Source organism: Canis lupus, chromosome 14 (assembly GCF_003254725.2).
Source record: "Canis lupus dingo isolate Sandy chromosome 14, ASM325472v2, whole genome shotgun sequence".
Taxonomy (NCBI): domain Eukaryota; kingdom Metazoa; phylum Chordata; class Mammalia; order Carnivora; family Canidae; genus Canis; species Canis lupus.
Genome location: NC_064256.1, coordinates 55,528,638 through 55,554,397, shown reverse-complemented (window position 1 = coordinate 55,554,397; position 25,760 = coordinate 55,528,638). Strand labels below are relative to the sequence as shown.

At 38.4% G+C, this 25,760-nt stretch overlaps 1 protein-coding gene across 5 annotated transcripts in view; it reads right to left on the bottom strand.

Annotated features, from left to right (window-relative positions):
- MET (MET proto-oncogene, receptor tyrosine kinase) overlaps positions 1–25,760 on the bottom strand; it is a 126,589-nt gene that overhangs the window by 79,630 nt on the left and 21,199 nt on the right. For all 5 annotated transcript variants that reach the window (XR_004804750.2, XR_004804751.2, XM_025464745.3 and 2 more), the window contains one exon: positions 18,285–19,501. Coding sequence is in view for 3 of the 5 variants with exons in the window: in XM_025464745.3 (XP_025320530.1) it covers positions 18,285–19,501 (1,217 nt within the window). In the remaining 2 variants the exon portion in view is untranslated. Of the gene's footprint in view, positions 1–18,284; positions 19,502–25,760 lie in introns of those variants that run through there.

The following is a 25,760-nucleotide window of genomic DNA, read 5'->3' as shown; positions in this document are numbered from 1 at the left end:
AAAGGAAGTGGTTGAGTGAACTGGTCTCAAAGTTCTCTTTTGGTTCTACGTGCTGCTGGGCTGCGAATGGCTCTCCAGTGCTTCCCCTGGCCTTGGAATTAGCAAACTCCATCAGCCCGCTGCTCTAACAAATGAATGCTCGGGATGTTTAAGATGTCAAGAGTAAACAGTCACTGTCCCCCAGTCACCTCAGGCTACTCCAAAGCACAAACAGATTCTGGATGCACATGCCTGTTCTTTAAGAAGTTTTAGAATTCATTTAATTGTTCAAGGTTTATCCTTTTTCAAAATAATTATATGGGGGCCTCAAGGTGGCTCAGTCAGTTAAGCATCAAGACTCTTGATTTCTGCTCAGGTGGTGATCTCAAGATTGTGAGATGGAGCCTTGCCTTGAGCTCTGTGCTCAGCGGGGAGTCTGCTTAAGATTCTCTCTCTCTGCTCCTCCCCCTGCACCTCGCCAACCTTGCACACACACACTCTCTCTTTCTCCAAAAAAAAAAAAAAAGATAATGATAGTTCTTCTATGAAGCCCACTCTGAGAACCAATGGTAAACACCCAGTTCTGCTTTTTTTTTTTTAAGATTTTATTTATTATGAGAGAGAGAGAGAGAGAGAGAGAGAATGAGAGAGAGAGAGGCAGAGACACAGGCAGAGAGAGAAGCAGGCTCCATGCAGGGAGCCCGACGTGGGACTCGATCTTGGGTCTCCAGGATCAGGCCCTGGGCTGAAGTAGGCACTAAATTGCTGAGCCACCGGGGCTGCCCCCCCAGTTCTGCTTTTTAAAAAACTTGTTACAAACTTGTTTCCTTAACTCAAGGGCTTATATACTGTCATAGGGCTAAATAATAGGAATTACCCTACAATTTGTAAGCCATGAAACAATAATTTAGTCTGTCTTTTCCTTCTCATGAGTACTTACCAGATTTTTTTTTAATCGGACTCAGACATATGCTTTTTTTATAAAAGGCAAATTGAGGTGCTATATACCTCGCTGTATTTGATTCAAACTGTTTTCCCTAATTAACATTATGATGCATGCAGTGAATATGCAATTGCATTTAATTCAGTATAATTAAGGATGTGATATATTTAAAATAGTGATTCCTTTAATTGATCTACAGGACAGATTTAGCTCACCTATAGATAATTTAAATCAGTCTTTTTTTTTTTCTTTTAAAGATTTTATGTATTCACTTGACACAGAAAGAAAGAGAGAGAGAGAGAGAGCACAAGCAGGGGAAGCAATAGAAGGAGAGGGAGAAGCAGGCCCTCTGCTGAGCAGGGAGCCCGATGAGGGGCTCAATCCTAGGACCCCGGATCAAGACCTGAGCAGAAGGCAGACACCCACCTGACTGAGCCACTCAGGTGCCCCAATTTAAATCAGTCTTTCAGATAGATTTTTTTTTAAATGTACCATTTTGTAAGATCTTTGCCAGTTCACTCATACTGGCCCTTTTTCCTCCTTGCTTATGACAAAATTAACAGAAGCATTTTAATATAAACTTTATTTATAATCACCCTTTCTACTATTCTATTGAGATGCAGTAATGGTTTCCTGGGGGATACATATTTCAAAACAGATCGTCCCTCCTTGCCTAGAACTTTTTATATATCTGGCCCAGAACTCAACTGCTTTAATTTCAGGAACTGCACATAAGTAACTCTGCTAAGTTTCATTCATGTGCTCTCTAGTGTTTATTCAGTGGCACCAGGAGAGAGGTGCTGTGGAGCTGACGGCAGGCAGAGGCAAGGAACTTTGAACTTCAGGGTCTGGTTATGTTTGTTTCAGACGTTTCTATCCGTCCCTACTCAGATGTCTAAGGTGTCAACGCTGGAGCCGGATTCTCTGTAAAATGCACACGAGCCAGCTCTCTGCCAGAGCAGGCCCTTCTCTTTGGGGTCCTCAATGCAAGGCCAGCCCATCAGGTTGGTGCGGTCGAGTGCCAAGAACGTGGCTGTGCTGTTTTGTGCTACCAGGACAACTCTGCCTGAGGTTGTGGTCAGCCACAGTTTAAAAGAAAGATGCTTTCTCACTCTGTCTGCTGCCACCAGCTCCCCTTGATAGAGTAATCCTGCCTCCCGACTTCAATAGCCACGGAGTTCATTATAATCAGAGACCTCAAGCAGGGGTGCAGTTAAGGAAGAGCTCATCTGTCTCCAGGAAGGGAGAAAGGGGGTCATCTCTGGCCCCGATCAATTCAGACGACCCTGAATGTAACACAACCAGGCATCTGGCCAGCTGGCTGTGGGCTCCGCACTAGTGATTCACGGGGTGATGGATGCTGCCTCGTGGGGATGACCTAACTCCACACCCCCAGTGGCATTCTCTCTTCCGAGGACCAGCCCTGTCTCTGCAACTGCCTTTAGGCCAAGTGGGAATGTGCCATTGATGCCATTCAAACTTACTGCTTTCCTTTCCCTCTTCTAGCTTCCTATTTCTTTATGACATCAATAGCCACCCTTCCCCTTTGGTCTCAACCATTTTTGACTTTTCATTTTCTTTTGTTGTTTATATCCACCTGTCAATTCTTATAAATGTTTCTATTGACCTAAAGGAAAACTCATACTTGGCCTCCTATAATCTAATATCCTTGGTTCCAGAATCTCCTTGTTCAAGTCCACACCTATAACATTTTTGTGTAAGGTTCCCCAAATACCTTCTTCGTTGCATCTGGCGGTAACCATCCCGGCCTAGAAGAGAAGAGCATGGGCTCCGGAGTGGCCCTGACCTTACCAGCTGTGTGAATTTAGGATACTTAGATCTTCAGGCCTCACTTCTTCACTTGTAAAATGGAAAAATGCACATCTATCTAATAGAATTGTTTTAGGTTTAAATAAAATAAATCTAGTGCCAGAAGCAGAAATACAGAAGAGCTAACTAACCATGCAAAGTCCAAAGAACATCACTGATGGGTACATTCCAAAAACACTGGTACAGGTGGTAAATGCTGTAAGATTAGAAAAAAGATAAGATCAGTGTGGGCTTAAATAGTGGAGAAGGCTCATGGCAGAGGCCAAAGCTGACCCAAGTCTTGACAGAAATTGGATGAGGGAAGAGAGAAATACTTGGAGCAGGACATATTTTATGGATTTATATACACGTGTATACAAATGCATTTATACATAAATGAAATAAAAATACATCCACCATCTGCTCAAGGTATCTCTGGGATTCAAAAGACTCAGAATTCTACGATAGGGGTTCTGGAATTCTAAGTGTTAAAGTGTTTGCTTCTTTATCATCATTTCCTAAGGTGAATCAGATCTGAAACAGACCAAGTCTGTGTGGTTTGGCTTAGCAGCCGTCATACCTCACTTCAATCACAGCCAGGAGTGACAGGGTGATTCATAAAGAAAGTTGTTCCAAGTGAAGCAAATTTTAATGCTTAGTGTATAGAATTTTTCTGCTTTTTTCAATTTAGTTAATCGAAAACAAATTTCAATGTACTTACTCACTGAATTGTAAGAGCTACTCAAAAGACAGCACACCAGTTACTCTGCACTAAGCAATAAAACAGAAGCCGTTCTTTCTGTAGAGTATGAGAGCCATGGTCTGTTTATGTGCCGAACGCTGTCACGCTCAATAGAAAACAGGCTGATGAATGTCTTAGTGGAGAGCCAGGAGAGGTGAAAGATGGATGAAACCAGAGTTCTTCAATTGTGCTCCAGTATATTGTTTAAACCCATGACTGTATCCTAGCCTGCCATGACTGTCATCACCTCTTATCCCTCCTTTCCACCTTACAATTGTGCAGTGAGGCTCCTGACTCATCTTCTTCCCTTGTTCCTGACCAGAACTGTGTATCAGAAACCTCAACCTATGGGCAACCCTCCTCATTGACCAAAGTCCTCAAGGCCCTTAACAAACTCCCTCTAATCTTACTGCATCTACATCAAGGCCAAGCTCATGCTCTGTACGGAGACTGTATTTGGGACCTATGAAGTGATGCCATTGTGGAGTCTAATCCAGTGGCATGGAAAGGGTGGTATTAAAAAGACCTTCACTCTTAACTTCTTTTCCCTAACCCACACATTATTTTCAACTTGAAGTCATAGACTGCTGGTTAGTAGTGAAAAAAAATTATGGATTCCAAAAGCCAAACTTCATGAGAGGGCACCTCTACTGGGACCACCTCTTGGGCAATGTCCACCAGAAAGTGTTGCCTAAAGTTCTTCATACAGACAGTATCACCCACTCAAAGGGAAAGCTCTGTTGAAAGGCTCAAGAAAACTTTAAAGAGCAGAGAAGTTACTCTACCTTTCCACCTTTAATTGCTTTAATTATGTTTTCTCAATCTGGATTAAGTCAAAGCTCTGGAATTCCTGTCTCTTCACCCTACCTATCTTCATTTTTTTTTTCCTCCTCTCATTTTCCTCCTTTGTTTTTTATCCATTTTCATTCCAACCTAGTGGATGATGGAGGGTGTGTGTGTGTGTGTGTGTGTGTGTGTGTGTGTGTGTATGTAAGGAATTTTCCAGAATTTCTTCAATGCTAATTTAACTTTTGGAAACTCCCCAATTCTATAGTTTTTAGAGATTTGGGGGAGAAAATGAAAAACTGTTTTATGTAAAATTATTTTTACTAATCAGCATTTTATTACATTGTTTGAAGTAGAAGGCTTTGTCATAACTATGTGCTCACTTGATAAACAGATATTTTATTCAAGATACTTCGTTAGGTACTAAGGATATGGAGATGAAAGTTATAGTCCACCTCTTCAAGGGGCTAATGAGGAAACCAGTGAACATACCACCACAGAGTGTGGTAAGAGATATGGTAGAGAGAAGCAAAGGGTGCTACTGGAGGACTCGGGAAAGGCAACTACCCAGAATGGAGGGTTAGGGGAAAGGTAGAGAAGGCTTCCTGGGGAAGGAAACGCCTGAGTAGAATTGTAAAGAATAGGGAAAAAGTGTTAACCTGACAAAAGGAGTGTTAAAGCAGGGTTGTGAGAGATACTGATGGATTCTGGGAGCTGAAAGAATGATAGGTTGACACATATCTGATAAATGCACAGGTTGATTCAGATTGCACTTAATATTCAAAATATACAAGGAATTCACACAATCAGTAGTAGCAAAGAAAGAGAAAAAACTTTAAAATGGGCAAAGAAACAAATTAGACATTTTTCTAAAGAAAATATACAAACAGCCAACTGGAACATGAAAAGGTGCTTAGCATCACTCCTTGGGGAACTGCGGATCAAAACCACTATGAGATACCACCTCACACCTGTTAGAATGGCTATTATCAAAAAGACAAGAGGGAACAAATGCTGGTGAGGGTGTAAAGGGAATCCTTGCACAGTGTTGGTGGGAATGTAAACTAATAAAGCCAGTAAACATTATGGAGGTTCCTCAAGAAATTAAAAAATAGAATTACCCTATGATTCAGCAATCCCACTTCTGGGTATTTATCCAAAGGGGGAAAAGGGGGAAACAAACCATTATCTATAAGAGATATCTATACTTCCATGTCAACTGCAGCACTCTTCACAATAGCCAAGACATGGAAACAACCTAAATATCTATCGGTGGACGAATGGAGCAAAAGAGATGTGGTATAGGTCTACTCAGAGTTAAAAAAAAAAAAAAAAAGGTATCCTGTCATTTGCCACAATATGAATGAACCTGAAGGGCATTATGTTAAGTGAAATAAGACAGAGAAAGATAAATACTGCATGTTATCACTTTAATGTAGATCTAAAAAAAATGTTGTGCTCATAGAAACAGAGAATAGAAAACTGGTTGCCAGGGGCTGGGGCAGTGGGGGGCGGGGGTGGGCAGTAGAAATAGGGAGACATTGGTAAAAGGGTACAAATTCTCAGTTAGAAAAGTCTGAGGACCTAATGTATGACATGGTGACCATAGTCGAATACACTGCATTATATAAATGAAATGTGCAAAGGGAGTTAAAAAGAAAAGAGTGATAGGCTGAAGGTAGGGTAGGGTGGCAGTAGGGGGCTTGAGCTATCTTGCATGAGCTTAAGAGCCAATTGTGACTATTTCTTCCTAATTCTTGTTCAGGGACTATCTTGGTAGCTTGAAATAGGCTTGGTGGCAGTGTTTACACCACAGAAATCGGCAAGCGCTACAGATCAGGGGCTCCTATTCCCCTTTCCTTAAGAAGTAGACATCTGCCAGCACACTAGTGGGTTTGAAGACCAGGAAATAACAAAGGCCAAAGTAGGAAACTTCTTGAATACATACTAACCGAACGTAGATTTTACTCTGGAACCATTGCGGAGCACTCAAGTTATTTTAAGGGACACGGTAACAGAAATAGGTTTGCTTTCAAGAAAGATTACTTATTCCTGCTGCAGTCTGGATGGGGATGAGGATGGAGCCGGGGGATCTACTTTTATCTTAGGGCATCATTTTCAACCTACTAATAAGACAAATTCTATCTGGAATGATCTCATACAATTTTCTGTTTCTCCTTGGTGTATCTGCAGAAGGAGAGGAGAAGTAGAGATTTTTAAGCTTCATGTTGTCTATAAATGAGACTAGGTTTTATTCTGAAAAAGGAGTAGAAGAAGCAGGCCAAATTAGATCATACTAAGGGAGAAGGCTGAAATCAGCTGAAAGATTCTTTGGAAATATTGAATTCCTTGGTTAAATAGGTGTTGTTAGTTGCACCCAAACCAGCAGCTGGAGAAGGTGCTTAGAAAATCTTAAATAAGGCTGGTACACAGAATAAGAATGTCAACTTGGGTTAATGAATGAGAGAGGTTGTGTAAACTATTACTTAATCCCAGTTGAGGGTTTCCTGAACCACTGGGGAACTGGGCTGAGGTTGATAGACAAAAATAAGGTTAAAAGGAAATAGGGCATTAAACAAACAACAGTTCAGTTTAACTTGTGATTTAGCCAGAGTTCAGAGTATAAAATAAAAGCCCTGCTATTAGCCAGAAAGATAAAATGAAGCAATGATAATATCATTATTAAAATAATTGTCTAGCCATTCACTGGAACAGAGATTTTATTGTATTTCTACAATGAAAATAGAAAATCTGACTATTTCTAGCCAGTCTGTGAATCCCCATCATATAGAGTATTAAATAAGGCAGTGAGAGTTATAACAGCTGGTTCCAAGGGCCCAGAGAATGTAGGAAAAGCTTTAATATCTAAAGCTCACACAAATACTAAATTAATATTTACTTATGAAAATTTAGATGTTTACTTTTCAGATATTTCATAATCTCTCTTTTTTTAAATGAGTTCGTCTGCATTCAACTGGATTGTTATCAAAGGGTCATAAGAAACCCAATTCATATAGTTTACACCATGACTAACCTGGATCCTGAAAAATATGTTTTTTTTTTTTAATAGAGCTTTCTTATCAGATGTGGTAAAGTCCTAGTGTTTATTCTTCTGTGATTTTCTGTGAAGTTGTGGCACATTTGCGGCCACATTTGTGGCATAAATGATGAACTTCAAATTTTCAATAATGCTACTATGTCACATACCCCAGGATCACAAAAAGTATTGTTTGCCTAAAAATCTCAAAGTAGTGCTTATGTTTTCTTAGCTTTGGATTCTAAAAAAGTATCTAGTTAGAAAATACCATAATCATACTCACAATTTACCATATTATATATATCTTAAAGCAGGCACATATTTCAGTCTTCTTTGTTACATGTCAAAAACCTGACCTTTAAATGCTAATTATAGATTACACACAATATTGTTAAACTACTGCTTACATATTACTCATCATCTTGCAAATATTGACTACTATTCTTTTATTTATTTTTTGACTGCTATTCTTAATACTAGGCCAGTAACAGAATTGATCTTGTGTTTTGTCTGCCCAATTCTACTTGGAATCAATACCTTTGTTATGACCCTTCAGAAATCAGAGTGTTTAGTTAAGAGTAAGGAAAGCTGCCCTTTTTTTTCTGTATCAGCTCTAGATATACCCAACGTACTTGGTATTTTCAAATTAGAAATATTTCTCAATTACTCTAATACATTTACTAGTTCTTGTTTATCATGATGTTGGAGCCGAAAATAAGTTTACATTAATGAATCATCAAATATATTCTATTATAAATTCCTCTTTAATCATTTAATTCAGTTCCTTAAGTACCAGGATCACCTAATTTGACCTCGTATTTGCCTCTATTACTGCACTTCAGAATATTTCCACAGTCTTGGACCTTCTCATATTGTGGATATATGAAGAAAAATAATCTCACCTCCTTATTATCTTTCCCAAGGTTTTGCATAACCTCCCCACCCCCTCAACCCCAGACACATACTGTACTCTTATAAACAATCTCTTACATTTAAGATTCTGGTTACTTTACTGGAAAATAAATAGTCCTTTGCTGTAATTATAGCCTTCAGGAAGGGGCAAGCCACTGACCTCTCTGACTTGCAGGCACAGGAACGAGCCCTGAAGATTAAATGCCTCCTATTCCCTCAGCTTTTCCCATGTAGACTCCACTTAGTTCTTGGCCAAACAAAGTGAACAAAGTGAGCAAGAAAAAAGTGGAATATTTCTTTCCATTCCAGGCATGTATGTTTTGCACTTGCATTTTAAATCTTCATGGTTTGGAGGGGGGAGGGATGGCAAAAACAGTGCCTTTTATAACACAGTCATAAAAACACATTTGTAGATTTTATCAAGGGCTTTTATTCAAACACTGCAGCAGTCTAGATGGTCTCTATTTACTGTGTAAATACATAGATTTCTTTTGGAAAACACATTTTTGGGGGGTTAAATAAAATCAACACTATTGCCTGTGGTCTGCAAGGCATACACTTAGGTACAAAGAAGCAGATGAACTGCCTACCTTCTAAGACCTTAAATTTACTTGGATGTCTGCATGATTAATTATATATAAATGAACATGATTACAATGAAAGAAAGAGAAAGGCAAAATATCTGCAGCTAGGGATGCCTTAGAACAACATAAAGGCAGCACTAATTAGAGGGCACGCCCCTGTACCTTCAGTAGGCACTCATGACATCCTCGTGAGCCCGGGAGCACTGGACTCTTACTTAGCCCTCTAGGCCACATGATTCACATGAGAAGGAAATGGTCTAAGATGAAGACAGCTGTGCAGAGGACGGTAGATAGATGCAGAAAGATAATATGATTTGGGCCCACCTCAGCAACCACATTCCCTTGAATTCCATAAATTTTTATAATTTTGATAGTTTCAAAGGAGCTTATTTTGTGTGTTCTTGGAATTATCATTCACTTTGTCATTGGACTTACTGGTAACAGGACAATCCCTCCCATCTCCAGAATATACAGGTTCTGATGCATAGGATCAAGTGTTGGCCAAAGAAGAAAGGTGAGGGGGACAAGAAAGAAACAACTGGGCAGCCCCGGTGGTGCAGCGGTTTAGCGCCGCCTGCAGCCCAGGGCGTGATCTTGGAGACCTGGGTTCGAGTCCCACGTCGGGCTCCTTGCATGGAGCCTGCTTCTCCCTCTGCCTGTGTCTTTGCCTCTCTCTCTCTAGTTATGTCTCTATGAATAAATAAATAAAATCTTAAAAAAAAAAGAAAGAAACAACTTGGACAGATACAAGAAATCTCTAGTGTTTCAAAGCTAATTAGGAACGAAGTGACTGGCTAGGAGAGGCAGTGAATAAGTACTACCTACATTATACCCTTAGCTTCTAGAAGTCTATACACATTATCTTCCTCACACTAAGAATTACTTCATGAAAAGTAACTTAATTCACTTAGAAATCAAAGAAAAGGCAAACTTTGAATACATTAACAACTTTTTAAAAAACAGTTAAAAATGTTAAAATCTCCGGGACTGTTCTACCTCTTGTGATATGTTTTTCTAAGTGTAAAATAATATGCACTCATGTCCAGAATCCACTTTAAAAAGCTGGTTAAATGCAGCACCATGTAGTTAAGATCTAGCTTATGAAATAGGTAATAATTATTAGTTTATTAAATACTGGCTATGTAGTTGGCCATGTACTAAGGACATATGGCTTTTTCTAAAATTTTGGGCTTTATGTAGAAGTTAACGGTCACCTCCACACGGTGGTCTTTTGTGACTATGCTATCAAATTAACATATTCCTCCTCACTTGCATTCACAGATATTTCTCTCCCTCACACTATATTTCATAAACTATCATGATGTATTTATTGGTGTGACTGAGTTTTTATCGTCATCTCTTTCCCTAGCGTGTTTGCTTCATAAAGACAAGAACCATGCCTATCTCCTTCACCACCATAATACCTAAAGGTCAGACACTCCATATCTATCGAATTTCTTGTTGAATCTTGGTTGTATGAATAAATCCTTTCCTCTGTTTTTGCTGAAAACCATGGTCACAAGTTTTTGGTCATTTTATGGACTAAAGAAAATGATTAGGCTAACAGAACTTGGCTTAAACTAATAAAATGAAAGGACAAGCAGGTAATGTGGTTAGCTTAAAATAAATGGAAAATATTGCACATTTTATTGTCAAGATAACTCGTAGAGATATCCGTTTTTGCTATTGACTGCCACTGCATTAGTGCTTGTATCTGCTTAGTGCATTAGCACTAAATACTATTGATTCACTCAGCTCGCAGACCAATTTAATCTTTGCATTTTTCCCATATGCTGAGCCCCACCTTACCTATAGTTCAGTTAGTAGACTGGCTGCTAGATGCAAGTGTTAATCAGATTTTAAATTTAAAATGTCATCAGAAAATTTAATATCATACAAATTTACACTTTTCTGGTACACAGATGCTAGCAAGTCATGAATAATCCATATATTTTGAGATGACAACTCAGCAAACTTAATTTTCATAAAATCAGTTTTAGAAAAGAGTGCTTTACAAATCAAAATTGACCTTAATTCACCCCTTTTACCTAAAGCATGATTTGAACTGTCACCTACCATTTTAATGTCCTCTGATTGATGAACATTTTGGCGATTTACCCAAATAAGACAACCAACAACTGAGGCCAGACTTCAGTTGAATTCACAATTTTTATTTTTTGTTTTATAGTTACTATTCATAAGGCATTTCCCCTTATTTGTGAGCATCAAGAATAGTGAAAATAGCCTTTATTTTATATCAGCATGCATTTATAAGACATTTTTCTGTCTTTTGTTGAAAAACCAGAAAGTATTTTTGAAATATAGAGGGGAGAGACACACTTCATCTGCTCTAAGTTAGCTTAGGTCTAGGGTGAAGGCTTTTAAGATAGGAAGTCAACACTGCTCAGCAAGTAATTCATATGCAAATGAACCAGCCCGGAACATTTTAGTCAGAAAAAAAATACATAATTAGCAGACTGGAATGTATCCAGGATCCTAGAATCACTCACCACATTCACTATTATTAAAAACAAAACAAAACAAACAACAACAACAACAAAACACTAAGGGACTTTTAATAACTTCAAGAGTAGCTGAGCCCCTGGTCTCATTACCCTGACAAACGAGGTCTTTTACAGCCCTCCCTGGCTGCTGGAGTTGTGACTTACAGCACATATCTGGGCACTGAGTCATTCTGGACTCCATGTGCCCACTGACTCGGTTTCAGTGCCAATCCATGAATAAGCAACGGCAGTAATTCCTCATGGCTATTCTATCCAAATTCTAACAGATCTTCATTTTTCTTATTAGAGGAGATAAGAATGTGGGGTGGGATGTCCATTGATAAGATAGAAGTCTGAAGTAAGGATTAACACCCAAAATTTGATATATTATTTTGAGTAAAAAAAATCCATTATTACTCAAGGAGGCTAGCTAATATTCTTATCAAAACGCAGGATCGCATGTGCTTTCGTTTGTTTCCAATCACATAGTAGTATGACAATGAAAATATCATGTATTCGAGCTGTCTCCAAAGTTCTGTTAACACTTCAGCTTTTCAAAAACCAACTTTAAAATTTCTTTTGCATGAACTCCTTATTGTTTGCTACATTAATTTTACCAAGTGAATCTCCATGTAAAGCCAACTACTTAAATAAAATACAGATGATACCACCTGCTTCAAAAAACATTAAGAAGAATAAAGAATTAATTTAAAATGCACCCATCCCATCATGAATCAGTATAATCCACGGGTAAAGCCTACCTATATTTTTGATGACAGTTTTAGCAGTAACTGTATTTCTTGGCTCTTAGCTTATAAAACTGTCATGCCTTTACTTTTTTATTCTTTCCTATGGTGGACCTGTGAATAAGCTACCGAATGGTTTAAAGAGGGTTAGCAGGAGGAAGAGAAAGGGTAGAAGCCATTAGTGGCTCACTCTCTAACACATTTTCAATACCCACTGGGTGTGCCCAACGATCTCAGAGAGCAGTTACAGAATTCTGGAAAGAAAATAATTTCAAATTCTTTTAAATAAAATAATGCAATATGCTACTTTTCATGGGACTGTAATTCAAATAAGCGACTCCCTGAGCCTGGGTGAGAATAAAGAAGAGTTTATAGGAGGAGAGGAACAAAGTGTCAAATTAACAAATTTCTACTTAGATATATATTTTTAAAAAGTCTATTGAATCCTTATAGCTCAAGGATTTTCTTTCTTGCAAGATTTTGCTTTGGTAGCTATTACATTTGGCATAAGGCCAAGGTATCTAGTGTTTAGAATGAAGAATCCTCAATAACATTTTTCCTATAGGATAACATTCTCTCATTTCAGAGCACAGGAAATAAAAAAACCCTGAAGTCTGACCTCACATTTTTCATCCCTAATACAAAAATACTCTCTTGAGAGTGCTAGATTGTTTAAATAAGACATGCCAAACCAGTATAATTACATGGATGTTATTTGTAACACTGGCTCCACATTCCCTGTTCAAATGGTGTGGTGTGTGGGAGATTACAGATATATGGCCTATAAAGAGTTATAAATCTTTGTTTATTTTATTAAATATTACGAGACATGCCCTGAGGATGACAGATCAATAATGGTCCTTGCGGTTTCCTGATGGAAGGCTGCAATTATTTTCTTCCATTACAACTTAAATATAACCCAATTTTACTCATCTATCATCTTTATAATACTAATAAAGAAACATCACTGTATGTTTATTTTTCTGCCCATTCCTATTATTCCTTGTTTGCATCTTGTTTTGATTTTGTTTTCATTCAAAATTGTTCTAATCACTTTGCTTTCTTCCTCTGATGGTTCTGAGTGGTGACCCTTTAACTTTGGCACTCCTTGAAACGGAGATGGAAAATTACTACTTTAAGTTTCCTTTATTTTGGGAAGCGGTTGGCTACTCTTTGAATTTGAGTATAAATGATATTTAAAAACAAGGAAGCTTGATACAAAGAACCTGTGAGGTTGACTTTTTCTAAAACTGCATTATTTGCAAATTCTTGAATGCACCGTATAACTTAAGTTACAGAAGCACAGTATCTCATAGAGCCATGGATAGTTAGAATTGAAGGTTGGGAAAAGGAGCACACCTTCTGGCTTAACTAGGTTACAATTGTTTCAATTATTTTTCTCTCCAGCCCCAACCACCACTGCTCCCCATCTCTCAGTCTCTCTCTCTCTCTCTTTCTCTCTCATCTATTAAGTTTTAAGAAGGGCTTAAACAAATTAAGTATTAATGGAGTCACTCATAACAGGTAGGGAGGTAAGTGAAAGACCTTCAAGAGCAGTACAACCAGAGGGTGCCCCTTCCAGAAAATTCAATTGCCTACATTTGCCTTTCTTTACCTAAGTATTCCTTACAATAATAGTTGCTATTTATTATGTGTCAAGGACTAAGTTAGGGTTTTTTGCAAACATTATTGCACTTGTTTTCGCAGTGGCCTTGCATGGAGGAAAATAGGTTCAGAGAGTCTAAATAATGCTCTTGTGACCGGACCAGTATAAAATGGTAGAGGACAGATCTGAACCCAGATCTCTTTGACTTCGGTCTTGTTCCTTTAGGCCATGCTGTCTCCCAGAGAGCTAAGTTTATGGTCATCTTATTGTGCCGGATACTTTATATATATTATTCTCAATTTTTACAAAACCCTATGAGGTAGGATTTTTCTGTGCATGTTACAAATGAGGAGACTGAGGCTCTAAAAAGTCAAGTCATGCAGCAGATTATGTAATAAGCTGGGACTTGTATGTAGGTGCGCCCCTTCAATTGATGTTTCTCCCCTTCAATTGATCAATCACTGGTCATTAAGATGTTGGTGAAAATATTTTTTACTACAAGCCTACTCTTCTTTGTTTAAAAATTCTTTCAAATACTTACATATAGCGCAAAACTTTGATAATGGAATTGCAAGAAAAAATGTAACATGATAATTGTATTTTCTGGTTATATGAGAGATATTTCAAGAACCCCTTTTCAAATTTCAACTGTGATTGAAAATCTTTCCAAGATGTATTAATCCACTTCTCTTAGTAAGTATAATTTAGGGAATAGGATCTTTACTGATTTATGGATCAAAAAAATTTATTTTTTTAGTCAATATTGATCTCATTTGTAGGAAACTGGGCCAAGGTATATTGATTCTAGTTTTCTCCTGGAATAATTGTCATGTTGGTAAATCCCTGATATGTATGATACTGTTGGAGAGTACCATCAACATGCTTAAATGAACTGAATTTTAAAACTATTTATCCCCAGATAGAAAGTAAAGGTCTTTTCCTCCCAAGTTTCGGGATTTACAAAGTCTCCATATTATGAGACAGTTTCTCAATTATTTTATTTTGAATTGTAGTGTGCTATTTAGGGAATATGCATCAGACTAAAACAACTTCAATCAAATAGCAGTTTACGATGTTGACAGAGGTCAAATGATGAATGAGTAAAAAAAGGTGGTAAAGATAATTTAAGACTTAAGATTTAGTAATTCTATGTGGGTATGTAATCTCATAATTCTAAGTGTTAGAAATCACTGTAAACATATCCTTTAAGCATCACTTTCAAAAGTAATAAAGAAAATGGTTATATTGTGAAGATCAAGAATTTATTTTTATTGAACTGATACAATCAACTCTAATATTACATGAATGGGTACATGTGGCTTAGGATAAGTTTCCAGAAACAACATCATATGTAGAAGCAAAAGAGTTCTGAAGCACACAGAGCTTAGATACGAAGACGATATGCTCTGGAAATCATCAAATGACTCAAAAGAGGGCTTAAGAGATGTAATCAATACGGGAAGATGTATATGAAGAGGCTGCATAGACGTGTTTCATAAAATGGGAGAGTGAGAAAAGCAACCTATGTGATCTGAAATAAGCAAATCAGGCCTATATCCTGGCTCGACCCCTAGAATTTAAAAGACCTTCTTTCTTGGCACTCTCTTGGTCTGATCCTGTGACACAAATGCTCTTTGCACACAGTGTTAGCTCAGACGGCCAGAAAACTCCTGCCATGGTTTTGCTTACACACTGAGGACCACGCAGAGGCCTCAGCAGAAAGTTCCTGCTACAGCTTTCCTTGCCCACAAAACACACAACCGTCCCTCCATAAAGATCCAATGGATTAGAGAAGTTAATAACAAAACTACAATATACATGTTTATTCACCAAGCATTATGCCAAAACAAAAGCTCAATTCCAAGAAATTGTTAAAAGCTTCACCTGATATCTTGCCAAGTCAAGTTGCCAAGATGAAATGGAGTTGTCTTATTGCTTTAGTCTTTCCAAACACGTTTGATTTTGTAAATCATTTTGTTTTGTGTGAGTAACGGCTCTCTCTAGGTGCCCTCCTTTCAAGATGAAACTAGGAAATGATTGTAGGCTGAGCTTTGGAACAATCTGAGGTCTTTTTGTGGACTGGTATATGGAAAACTGAGAATGTGGATGTCTCATTCTCAGAAGAATTTTGATCTTTGGTAACCAGAGAAGATAAACAGGCAAATAAGTAGAAGAGGTTTGAAGGTATTTGTCTTTATGGAATTTGGCCAGTGCAAAAGTTGGCTTCCCTTGTAGGACTATGTTGGCAAGCTCCATCTTGTTTTCCACAAGAATTTTTGCGATGGGAATGATAACTGTTTCAGGTGCAGTTGGTGCATTTTGGGCATTTTTCCTGGGTGATAAAACTGACCTGGATTTCACTGGATAATCCTGCCTTTTGTTTCCCTTGGAACATTAAAAGAATGAAAGGGGTAGAGGAGTTCAAATGTATTTTGGCAATTTCTGGAATTGATAAATACTTTTACATCAGGGGGCTGAAAAGTACAAAATAGAATAATGAAATCGGATATCAATATATCCTCATAAGGTAACGTCTCTTTTTAATTTTTAATAGGACAAGATTTAAAAAGCAAAGTCATGTGCTTAGAGGCCCTGGAGGAACAACTCGTAGAATCTTTTTAAACTAGTGTTTCTGATGCAATTTACTGGATACCAAAAAAAAAAAAGTTTTCTCTGGAATGCTATTAATATTACATTTTTTCCTCCCTGATTCCTACCCTGAAAGTCTTTTGTTTCGTTTCATTCTTTTATATTTTCTCGTGAAGAAAAGTGGCAGCTTCATGAGGAATCCTATTGCTTCTTACAGAGTTTGCAATATATATGACATGTATGCAGGGGAGAATTTAGTCTTAGTTGGGATTAGGCACGTGTATTATTTTTTATTCCTAGATTTTGGAGGGGCAAGGAGAGAAGTTATGTCTTTAGTTCACTAAAACAGGAGTTTCCTTTTCTCAGAAGCATTTTTCTAGCTTTATACAAAGTTATTTGAGGGGCGTGTGGGTGGCTTAATTCTTGAGTTAGGCTCAGGTCATTATCTCAGGGTTGTGAAATAAAGCCTTGCATCGGGCTCTGCACTCGGAGTGGAATTGGCTGCAGATTCTCTTTCCCTCTCCCTCCGCCCCTCTCCCTGCCCCTGAGTGCACGTGCACACATGCTCTCTCTCAAATAAATAAGTAAATAAATAAATAAATAAAATCTTCAAAAAAAGAGCTATTTGGAGTTTCCATTTGGGGAAGTATCCCAGACATTTCAGCAAAAAGTGAACCAAATGTTTTTGAATTCATATGTCCTTGATACCCTTCAGCACATTAGATATTCTCTTTCATCAAAGATATGTTTAATATCCTTCTGCTTACAATTACAAGCTTTATTACTGAGACTGAAAACTGATAGAGTCGTGAGATGTGGATTTCTGAAGTCAAACTGTCTTTAGAAAAGCTATACTATTTGTTCATCTAATTATGATCACGAGCGGTCGTTATGTTAGGAGGCATACCCAGGTTCATATGCTTGAATGTGGGTCCAAACCAAGGGAGCCCAAGGCCACAATGAACTCTGGATTTGGTGTTCTTCCTCTAGCACCAAGTGATCTGGTGCTAGTAGGATAAATCCTCTGGCTATGGCTGGTAGCTTTAACTATATGTAAGTTAAACCAACAAAGAATGTTTCTAACATCTGTGAAAATACCATTTCATGTAGGTATAAACAAGTATTGATGAAAATATCAGTATTTATAAATATCAAATACCAACCAGGTAAAAAGTATCTAGCTAGCAGGTGATACACACAGGTCCATTCACGTAGAAAGTCCACGCAAGTTCCAAAGGAAGGATTTGGGAACAAAAGTTTCCTCTACTTTTCTAAGTTCTTCAGAGAAGTGTATTAGCTCATTTAAAAATATTTGATTTACCAAGATTTTAGAAGAGATTTTTGTTGTTTGTTTTTAGTTTAATTTTCTTTACATAATGCCCAGAATGTAAACCATTCATTTGTATATCAGTGAGCAAATGGGGCCTCATAAGGCAAAAAGCCTTTAAAACTCACAAATTAACTTGGGCTTCTCATCTATATGTTGTAAAGACTATACTGAGATCTCAATAATTGTGTTTTACAGGAATTGCTGTTGTGTTAAACTTTGTGTAAATCTGACCAGAACTATTAAAGCTTAAATGAGAAACAAATTTAATAATCTTAAGTGTTGACAACCATGTAAACCTAAACTGTAAAATATCTTTTCATAGAACCACATTAACTTTTTCTCAAGTTATGATTTTACATTTATTTCTTATTTTATTTTTAAAGATTTTATTTATTCATTCATGAGAGACGAAGAGAGAGAGGCAGAGACATAGGCAGAGGGAGAAACAGGCTCCCTGCAGGGAGCCCGATACAGGACTCGATCCCAGGATCCTTGATCACACCCTGAGCCAAAGGCAGACGCTCAACCACTGAGCCACCTGGGCGTCCCTGATTTTACATTTAAATGAAGATACAATATCTAAATTTTCTTGGAAAGAATGTACAAATATTATGGATAAAAATAATTTACCAGGCACCAAAAAGCCCTTGATATTCTTTTCTGGACTGGTACTTATTCTGACTTATACCTTATAAGTGGGAAATGAATGTGACTTACCCTATTAAAGCAGTGTTCGTGGTTGGGTCCATAAAAGTGCTGAAGACATCTCACATTGTTTTTGTTGACGATCTTGTTGAAGAATTCATTGACATATTTGATAGGGAACGCACAGACGGCAGAGCGATTCATTGGTTCAGCAGAATCTGGCTTGCTTTGTGCGAACACTCCATAGAGAATGTCATCATTCAGGTTGGCACCTATTTGTTTAGCGAGATGGGCCCCAGGCTTACTGACATATGCAGCTTGGAGAATATTAAACACTTCCTCCCTTGTGGATCTCTTTCTTCTCTTTTCCGTGAGAATACACTCCAGAGGCATTTCCATGTAGGAATGCAATCCAGAGTCTACAGAACAGAACCTGATTATTCTCGTGTGAAAAGTCTGAGCATCTAGAGTTTCTCGCTGGACTGTCAAAAAGTAAATAAAGTGGTTGCTTTCAAAGGCGTGGACATATTTAATGGGGTAGGAGTCTCTGAACTCCGGTAGAACATCAATGTAAGACTGGTCTGTCAAAAACTTGAACCCATCTTGCGTTTCCTTTAGCCTTCTCACCGATATCGAATGCAATGAATGATCTGGATGGTCCGAGGAATTTATGGTATTGCCTACGAAGAAGTTGATGAACCGGTCCTTTTCTGATATCAGGACTTTGGTTCCTAGAGCACTCACCACACAGTCAGGGCACTGGCTGGGCTCTTCGTCTGCCTGTGAGGAGTACATGCAATGCACTTCCGACTGTATGTCAGCAATATTGCTGGGTGGAAGGATATGTCGCTGGCAGGTCCCTCTGTGGACACTGCCACAGCTAATGAGTTGGTCATCGTAGTATGTGTCAACAAGCAGAGCCATGTTGATGTTATCTTCCCAAACACCACCTGATAAATTGGCTTTGTGGCTGCAGTCCTGACATGGGGAACAATCTGGGTGTTCCAGCACGGGCCCAGTCTTGTACTCAGCAACCTTCTGAAGGTCTTTGTCATTTAAAACGTAAATATAGTTAACTGCACCAAGGTAAATATGATGCTTGTGTAAAACAACATTCTGGATGGGTGTTTCGGCAGTGAAGTTGGGAAGCTGATACTTCATGTTCACATTCATCTCAGACTTTACTAGTGCCTCTTTGCACTCCCCATAGCTCTTCTGCACCAAGGTAAACAGAAGCACAAGGATGCCAGGTGCAAGCACAGCAGGAGCCTTCATGGTGAGAAGCATATCTGCCAAAACATGTTCAAAGAGAGAGCAGTTTAGTTGTCATTAGAAACAAAGAAGAAACTGAAAGAACCATACCAGTTAAACTATTAGAAACAAATCTTCCTAACAGGAATTTTTACATCAAGTGAAAATAAAAAACTCTAGCTGATTTCACATAATGATGCATTGTGCAGATGGACATGACTCCACATAGTTTAATTTTAGAACTCAAGCCATGAACGAGTAATTTTAGAGAACCATTATGAGATGCAAACAATGTTCTGTATTAAAGACAATACACCCAACTAAGTTGGACTCATTTAGCAATGAAGTCAGAAACAGCAAATTTCTTTCTTAACCTCTTGCTGGTTGTTTAATGTGGTTTAATATCTGTGGTTAATGACTAGGTTGATATTTAAACTTTCTTAGTTAGTCAAGTAAAGGAACTGTGGTTCAGATTCATTTATTCTAGAAATCACAGCAGGCATTGTTTCCTTGGGAGCATGTAGAATTACTAGGCTAAATTTAGCTTCCTTTTGGAAGAAAACAATCATAAATTCTAGAAGCAATATGATCACATGCTGTTTATAGGAATTTGTGTGCAGAGGAAAGGTATGGTTATAATTTGGCTATAGCTGACCTATTGTTTTGGATAGACAAATGCTTAACTTAATGTAAGATCACTGGAAACATAAAAACAGCAAGCTGAAAATTTGTAAAATAAAATATAATGTTCAGGACTAAAGTCCTAGAATTATTTCTTGGGGAAAAACAACATATTGTTCATTACCAAGTCAAAAGCTATTTAGTAAAACAAAAAACAAAAAACAAAAAACAAACACATTATTTTAAGATTCCATTGTATGCCCATGGACAATATTTCTAACTAGTTATCCTGAGTGCATTTGTTTTTCTGTTTCAAAAAACTTAAAGTATAGGGCTATAAACAAACATTGTTAGTTCTACTCATAAAAGTTGTAGGCAGGGTGGTACCTTAGAAAGGAGGCCTTAGAAGGAATAGAAACAAAATAGCTAATTACTTTTTTCCCTCCATTTTTAGTGTATAATTCTGATAGGAATCTTTAAAAACTTGTTTGGCATTATAACCATGCCAAAGACTAACCCTAGGTCTACAAAATCATAGCAGATTTCACTAATAACTAGTATGTGTATGGCTCTGTGCTTGCACTTTGGAAATGGGATTTGGTATTTATCTTTCAGTGAACCTACAGTGTGGTTGAGAGACAATACACATATGCAAATAATACACATTATAATACCCTATGTAGTAGCACAAATCAAGAGCTAAAGGCACCAAGAGGGGGAAACATGACTTGTACTTAGAATTACTATAATTATGAGAAATAGGGACAAGTCCACTATGTTGTGAGGTCCAGCAAAGCAAGGACAATATCTGCTTGGCTCATTACCCATTCCCAAGTATCTGATACAGAGCCTATAACATAGTAGGTGTTAGATAAATATATCTTGAATAAATAAGTGAATAAAAATCAGGAAATAAGTTCAAGGTAACAGAAAAGGTATACGTAGTAGTCAGAACTCGAATCCAATTCAAAGATAATTTTTTCTCTACCAAATTGTTAGACTTATATAAGAGGGAATAGAAAAGTCAAGGATTTTAATTGAGCTGGAGAATCATATAATCAGGGCTTTACTTTAGAAAGACTGATTTGGAGCCAAGGTGGCTGAGGGCAGGGAGAAGCTGGCAACAGGAAGACCAAATGACAAAGTATTATTATAGTCCATAACTTCATTATCTGTAAGAGCCAGAACCAAGATGGTGTTCCCAAGAATAGAAAGGAAGGGATCAATGAGAGAATATTTAAATAAATAAGATTTGACATCTAAATCGGTGGCATACAAATGAGAAGGCAAAGATGACTAGCAGTTATCTGGGGAAAAGTGTGGAACAATTTACAAAACTAAGATGTCAATAGGAGGAAGCTGGGCTAAAGACTGACGAAGATAAGTTGGTTTTAAACATGTTGAGTTGGATGTTATTGGGAAATGAGTGAAAACATTCTATTATAGGGGTGACTAGTAGGTTTTACATTGTTCATCAGGAAGCAGATGCCTGGAATAAGTGAGGAATCAGGATTCCAAGACAAAGCATTGTGCCAAGCGACAGAGGCAAATGACAAGAGAGATTCTGAGGAGAAGTTAGCCCTTACTAGGAAAGTGGCAGGATAAGTTTTAGGTGAGACAATATTCGTCTGGGGTGAGATAGTGGCAAGTGGAAGTATGAGTGTCAAATATTTCCCATGTCTGTACTAGAAGGGATGACAATTTAGATCTCAGTCTTGGGGGAGCAGTTGGGTTCTAGTTGGATTAGGAATAAACTTTGCATGTTGCCCAGAGATAATGGTTAGAATCAAGTAAGTTCATGGAGGGGCAAGGTGAAGGAAAGAAAGTGAAATGAAAGAAATCTTGGGATTACCCATACTGGAGAAACAAACGAAGGAGTCAAGGGAGGCAAGTTCAGTGAAGTGCCAAGACAGCCAACACCGCACTGTGTCACAGAAGCCAGGTGAGAGGCTTGAGGAGGAGGACATGGACCACATGGAGGCTCTTTGCTGACTTTCAAGAATGATCTCAGTGGATTCAATAGTTGTATCAATTAATAAATTGCAAGGGAATGTGTGGTAAGGAAGTGGGATGTCAAAGGAAGGGCAAGAAAATCAGGGTAAAGAGTTGTTTATTTATTTATTTTTCCAAAGGAGTTTACTCTCCAATTGTAGGAAAGACATGCCTATTTGTAGATCTTCCTCTGCTAACGTCTATTGGGTATTTACTACGGCCAGCCATGGTGGCAGGTTCCGGGAATACAGAGGTAGGGTGCCTTTCTCTAGCTCAGAGTCACCTGATGGAGGATCGACAGACAGTTATGAGAATGCATAAAAAGGGCAGCCAACCACATTGGAAATGATGCTAGAGCTCAGTGTTGGAGGAGGAGGATGAAGGGAAATTTCTAGTAGGCACGGCAGTTTGCGAAAGGGTATAGAGACAGGAGAGAACATATGGCACGATCGGAAGAACTGCAAGTAGTTGAGCCCAGAGACGTGGGAAAACCAAGGAAAGCAAATGAAGGAGATAAAAATTGTTGGAGCAATATCCCAAAAGAGTAAAAAGAGGCATTTCCAAGAGCCTGGAAGACAAGAGAGATCACTTTCCGAGATAGCAGGTGAGAGTAAGTCAGAGGAAGTACGGAAACACTGGAATTCAGGGCATATGGTCTCAATATTATAAAAATAAACGAGAGTATATGACCATCACTGCAAGTAACAGTTACAGAAGAGGGGCCAGGTTCTGTAGAGTAGAGAAGGGGGTTTAGAATAGCTACAAGCAGGCACGCAGGAAGAGGTCAGCAAGAAATGAAAAGGATTGCTTAATAGCTCCGAGGGCTCCTTTAAAAAAAAAACACAGTGTGGTGTGACTTTCTCTTCACACAAGAAGAGTTCTGTGGATCAGAAGGCAAAGCAAAGTGTGTCATTAAGATGAAGGATTGGAAAAGGTATACGCCATACAACAGTAAAAATAACAGAAACACGTACTGGATGCTTACCATGTATGCACCAGGCATCCTGCTAAACCCTCTGATTTTCTCTTTATAAAAACACCCTTTGAAGTAGGAAGTATTATTATTCTCCTCTTCTACATGAGCAAACTCGCCAAAAGTCACACACAACTGAATTCAATCCCATGTCTGGCCGACAGGAATCTGTCCAGGCTCTTAACCGCTCCACTAGGACTGCAGTAGCTTCCTGAGCTAGGAGGAGAGTACGCCCGGGCAGGATTGGACGTCAGAGCTCTGGTTCTTGCCCTTTCCCTCTCCAGCTCCAGGACTCTGGGTAACTCACCCACCTCTGAGGCCTAGGATCCAATATCCTAACTGGATTGTTTTAAGTATCTAAAAAGAGATCTCCTCTTTGAAAGCTTCGACCGTCATACAGCGTATGCATATACAGACGCAGGGTGTTGTCCTTGCCACTTCTATATCTAATCCTTATTGTTTAGAAATGTACTAGAGAATTTTTGGTGATGGGGGGGAATGACAAGGAGTAGAAGTAAGGAAGGGTTTAAGACAAGTTGCCCTATTAGAGGGCAAAAGCAAATTCCAAACAAACTGCATATATCTATCTAAAACTTCAAGAATATATTCTGGGGAAAAATTAAATGAACTTCTCAATATGGTATTAGTGTGTCTCCTAAAATTTGGAACATTAGCCTACTACATAATTTATCACTGTATTTTCTTTAGGAAAGATAATAAAGGGAGAAAATAAATGAACCATTACTGCCAAAAGAAAAGAAAAAGCATTACAACCAATATGTATCTTAGTTGATATCCATTAATGCAACGTAGACGGTGAATGACTTTTTTTTTTCTTTTAGGCTTTTTGAAGGAGCCTTTAAAATGATCCTTTTTTTTTTAAACTTTCTTTTTTTTAATATTTTATTTATTTATTCATGAAAGACACACACACACACACACACACACAGAGAGAGAGAGAGAGAGAGGCAGAGACACAGGCAGAGGGAGAAGCAGGCATCATGCAGGGAGCCTAACGTGGGACTCTATCCTGGGTCTCCAGGATCACATCCCCGGCTGAAGGCAGGCACTAAACCACTGATCCACCCGGGCTGCCCTTTTTTCTTTTTTTTGAATTTGAACTATTAAGTTATGCTTTATTTTATTTTTTTTAAGTTATGTTTTAAAAATAAGGTTCGTATCTTAAAGCTCTTATATAAGACACTCACAGTACTAAATCTGAATTGACTAAGAATCCAAGAAAATGTACAAATATACCAATGGACTTTTCTGGTTATCTCACGTGATGAGATGACAATCGATAAGAAAAGCAGGAGGGAAAAAGGGTATTTTTTCTGTTTAAGGAAAAAACATTGCAGAATATCCCTGGAGTTTGTTAACGCAGTTTCCCTTATCTTCTTTACATTCTCTCAATAGCAAACAGTGATGACATTTTTCAAACCGAGAAATCAAAGAAAGGTTAATTTTTTTTTTAGATTAAAGCAAAAACATAGGACTAGAGCCTATTGTCAACAACAGGACTTTTAATTAAAATACAGGTTTCTGTTTAATCCTCAGATAATGAGAAAACATAAACACTCCATTTCCTTGATCATTTCAATTAATGAAGTCTCTTCCCCATTAACAAAGATGTGTATTGATGACACTAGATCTTCTCCAGGAAATGTCTGTCTTTCAAAGGAATGGAGGGAAACCTTTTGGAAGGATTTGTCATTGAGCGGTATAGCGTGATGGTACTGCTGGTTAAATAAGTGACAGCTGAGTGGTCAAGTGTACAGGCTCTGGAGACAGACTGCAAGGTTTAAATCCATTTGCTGTCTGTGTGCCTCTTGGGCAAGTAACTTCTCTGAGCCTCTATTTTCTCATCTGGGATATGGGTGCGCTTATAATACAACCATCACTCGTTGTCATGGTTACTCTGACCACTCAATGAATCAATGCATGTAAACCACTAAGAACAGTGCTTGACACGTGGTAGGTTAATAAAAGATCGCTATTATTAATATTTGTTCACATACTCAACAAATGCTTTCTGAGCATCTACTATTTCCAGATAGTGCACAGGGTGCTGAAGACACAAAAATGAATAAAAAGCTTTACAAGTGTCGATGAGATCTCAGACTAGTAGGGAAGACAGACAAATGGACCACAGTTTAAACTGGAAAGGTCTATGGGAGTCTCTGAAGGGGAGCCTGGCCAGGGCAGGGGGGTCAGGCAGGCATCCATCAATCACGGTCCTTTCCTCAGAAGGCACTCAAGGCCTGAGGCCTAGCGTGGGGGAGAGCCTGAGCTTTAGTCGTGGCAGTGCAGCTGAAGAACTACGTGATGCAAAGCCGGTCACCCCACGTCTTTGGCCTACGCTGCTTTCTCATTTGTGAAAGGAGTGTTGGTGTAGTCACGTGCTGGAGCCTCTGGCTCACGGCAGCCCACCGCGTGCAACTCTACCCACCGTGAGCTCCGTGGCCTTATCTTGGTAACTCGAACTCGGCCATGGCTGGAGTATTTACACCACAGAAATTGGCAAATATTACAAATCAGGACTTTTGTTTTTTTTTCCTCCTCTGAAGGGATGATTATTAAATATTTACAAGCACACTCCTAGGCTGAACTAATGACCTCCAAAGTTATTTTCTAACTACAGTAATTTCCCACTCTGAGGTTGTTTTTCTACAATCACATTTTACTTCAATGCCATTGTGTTGGCATATATT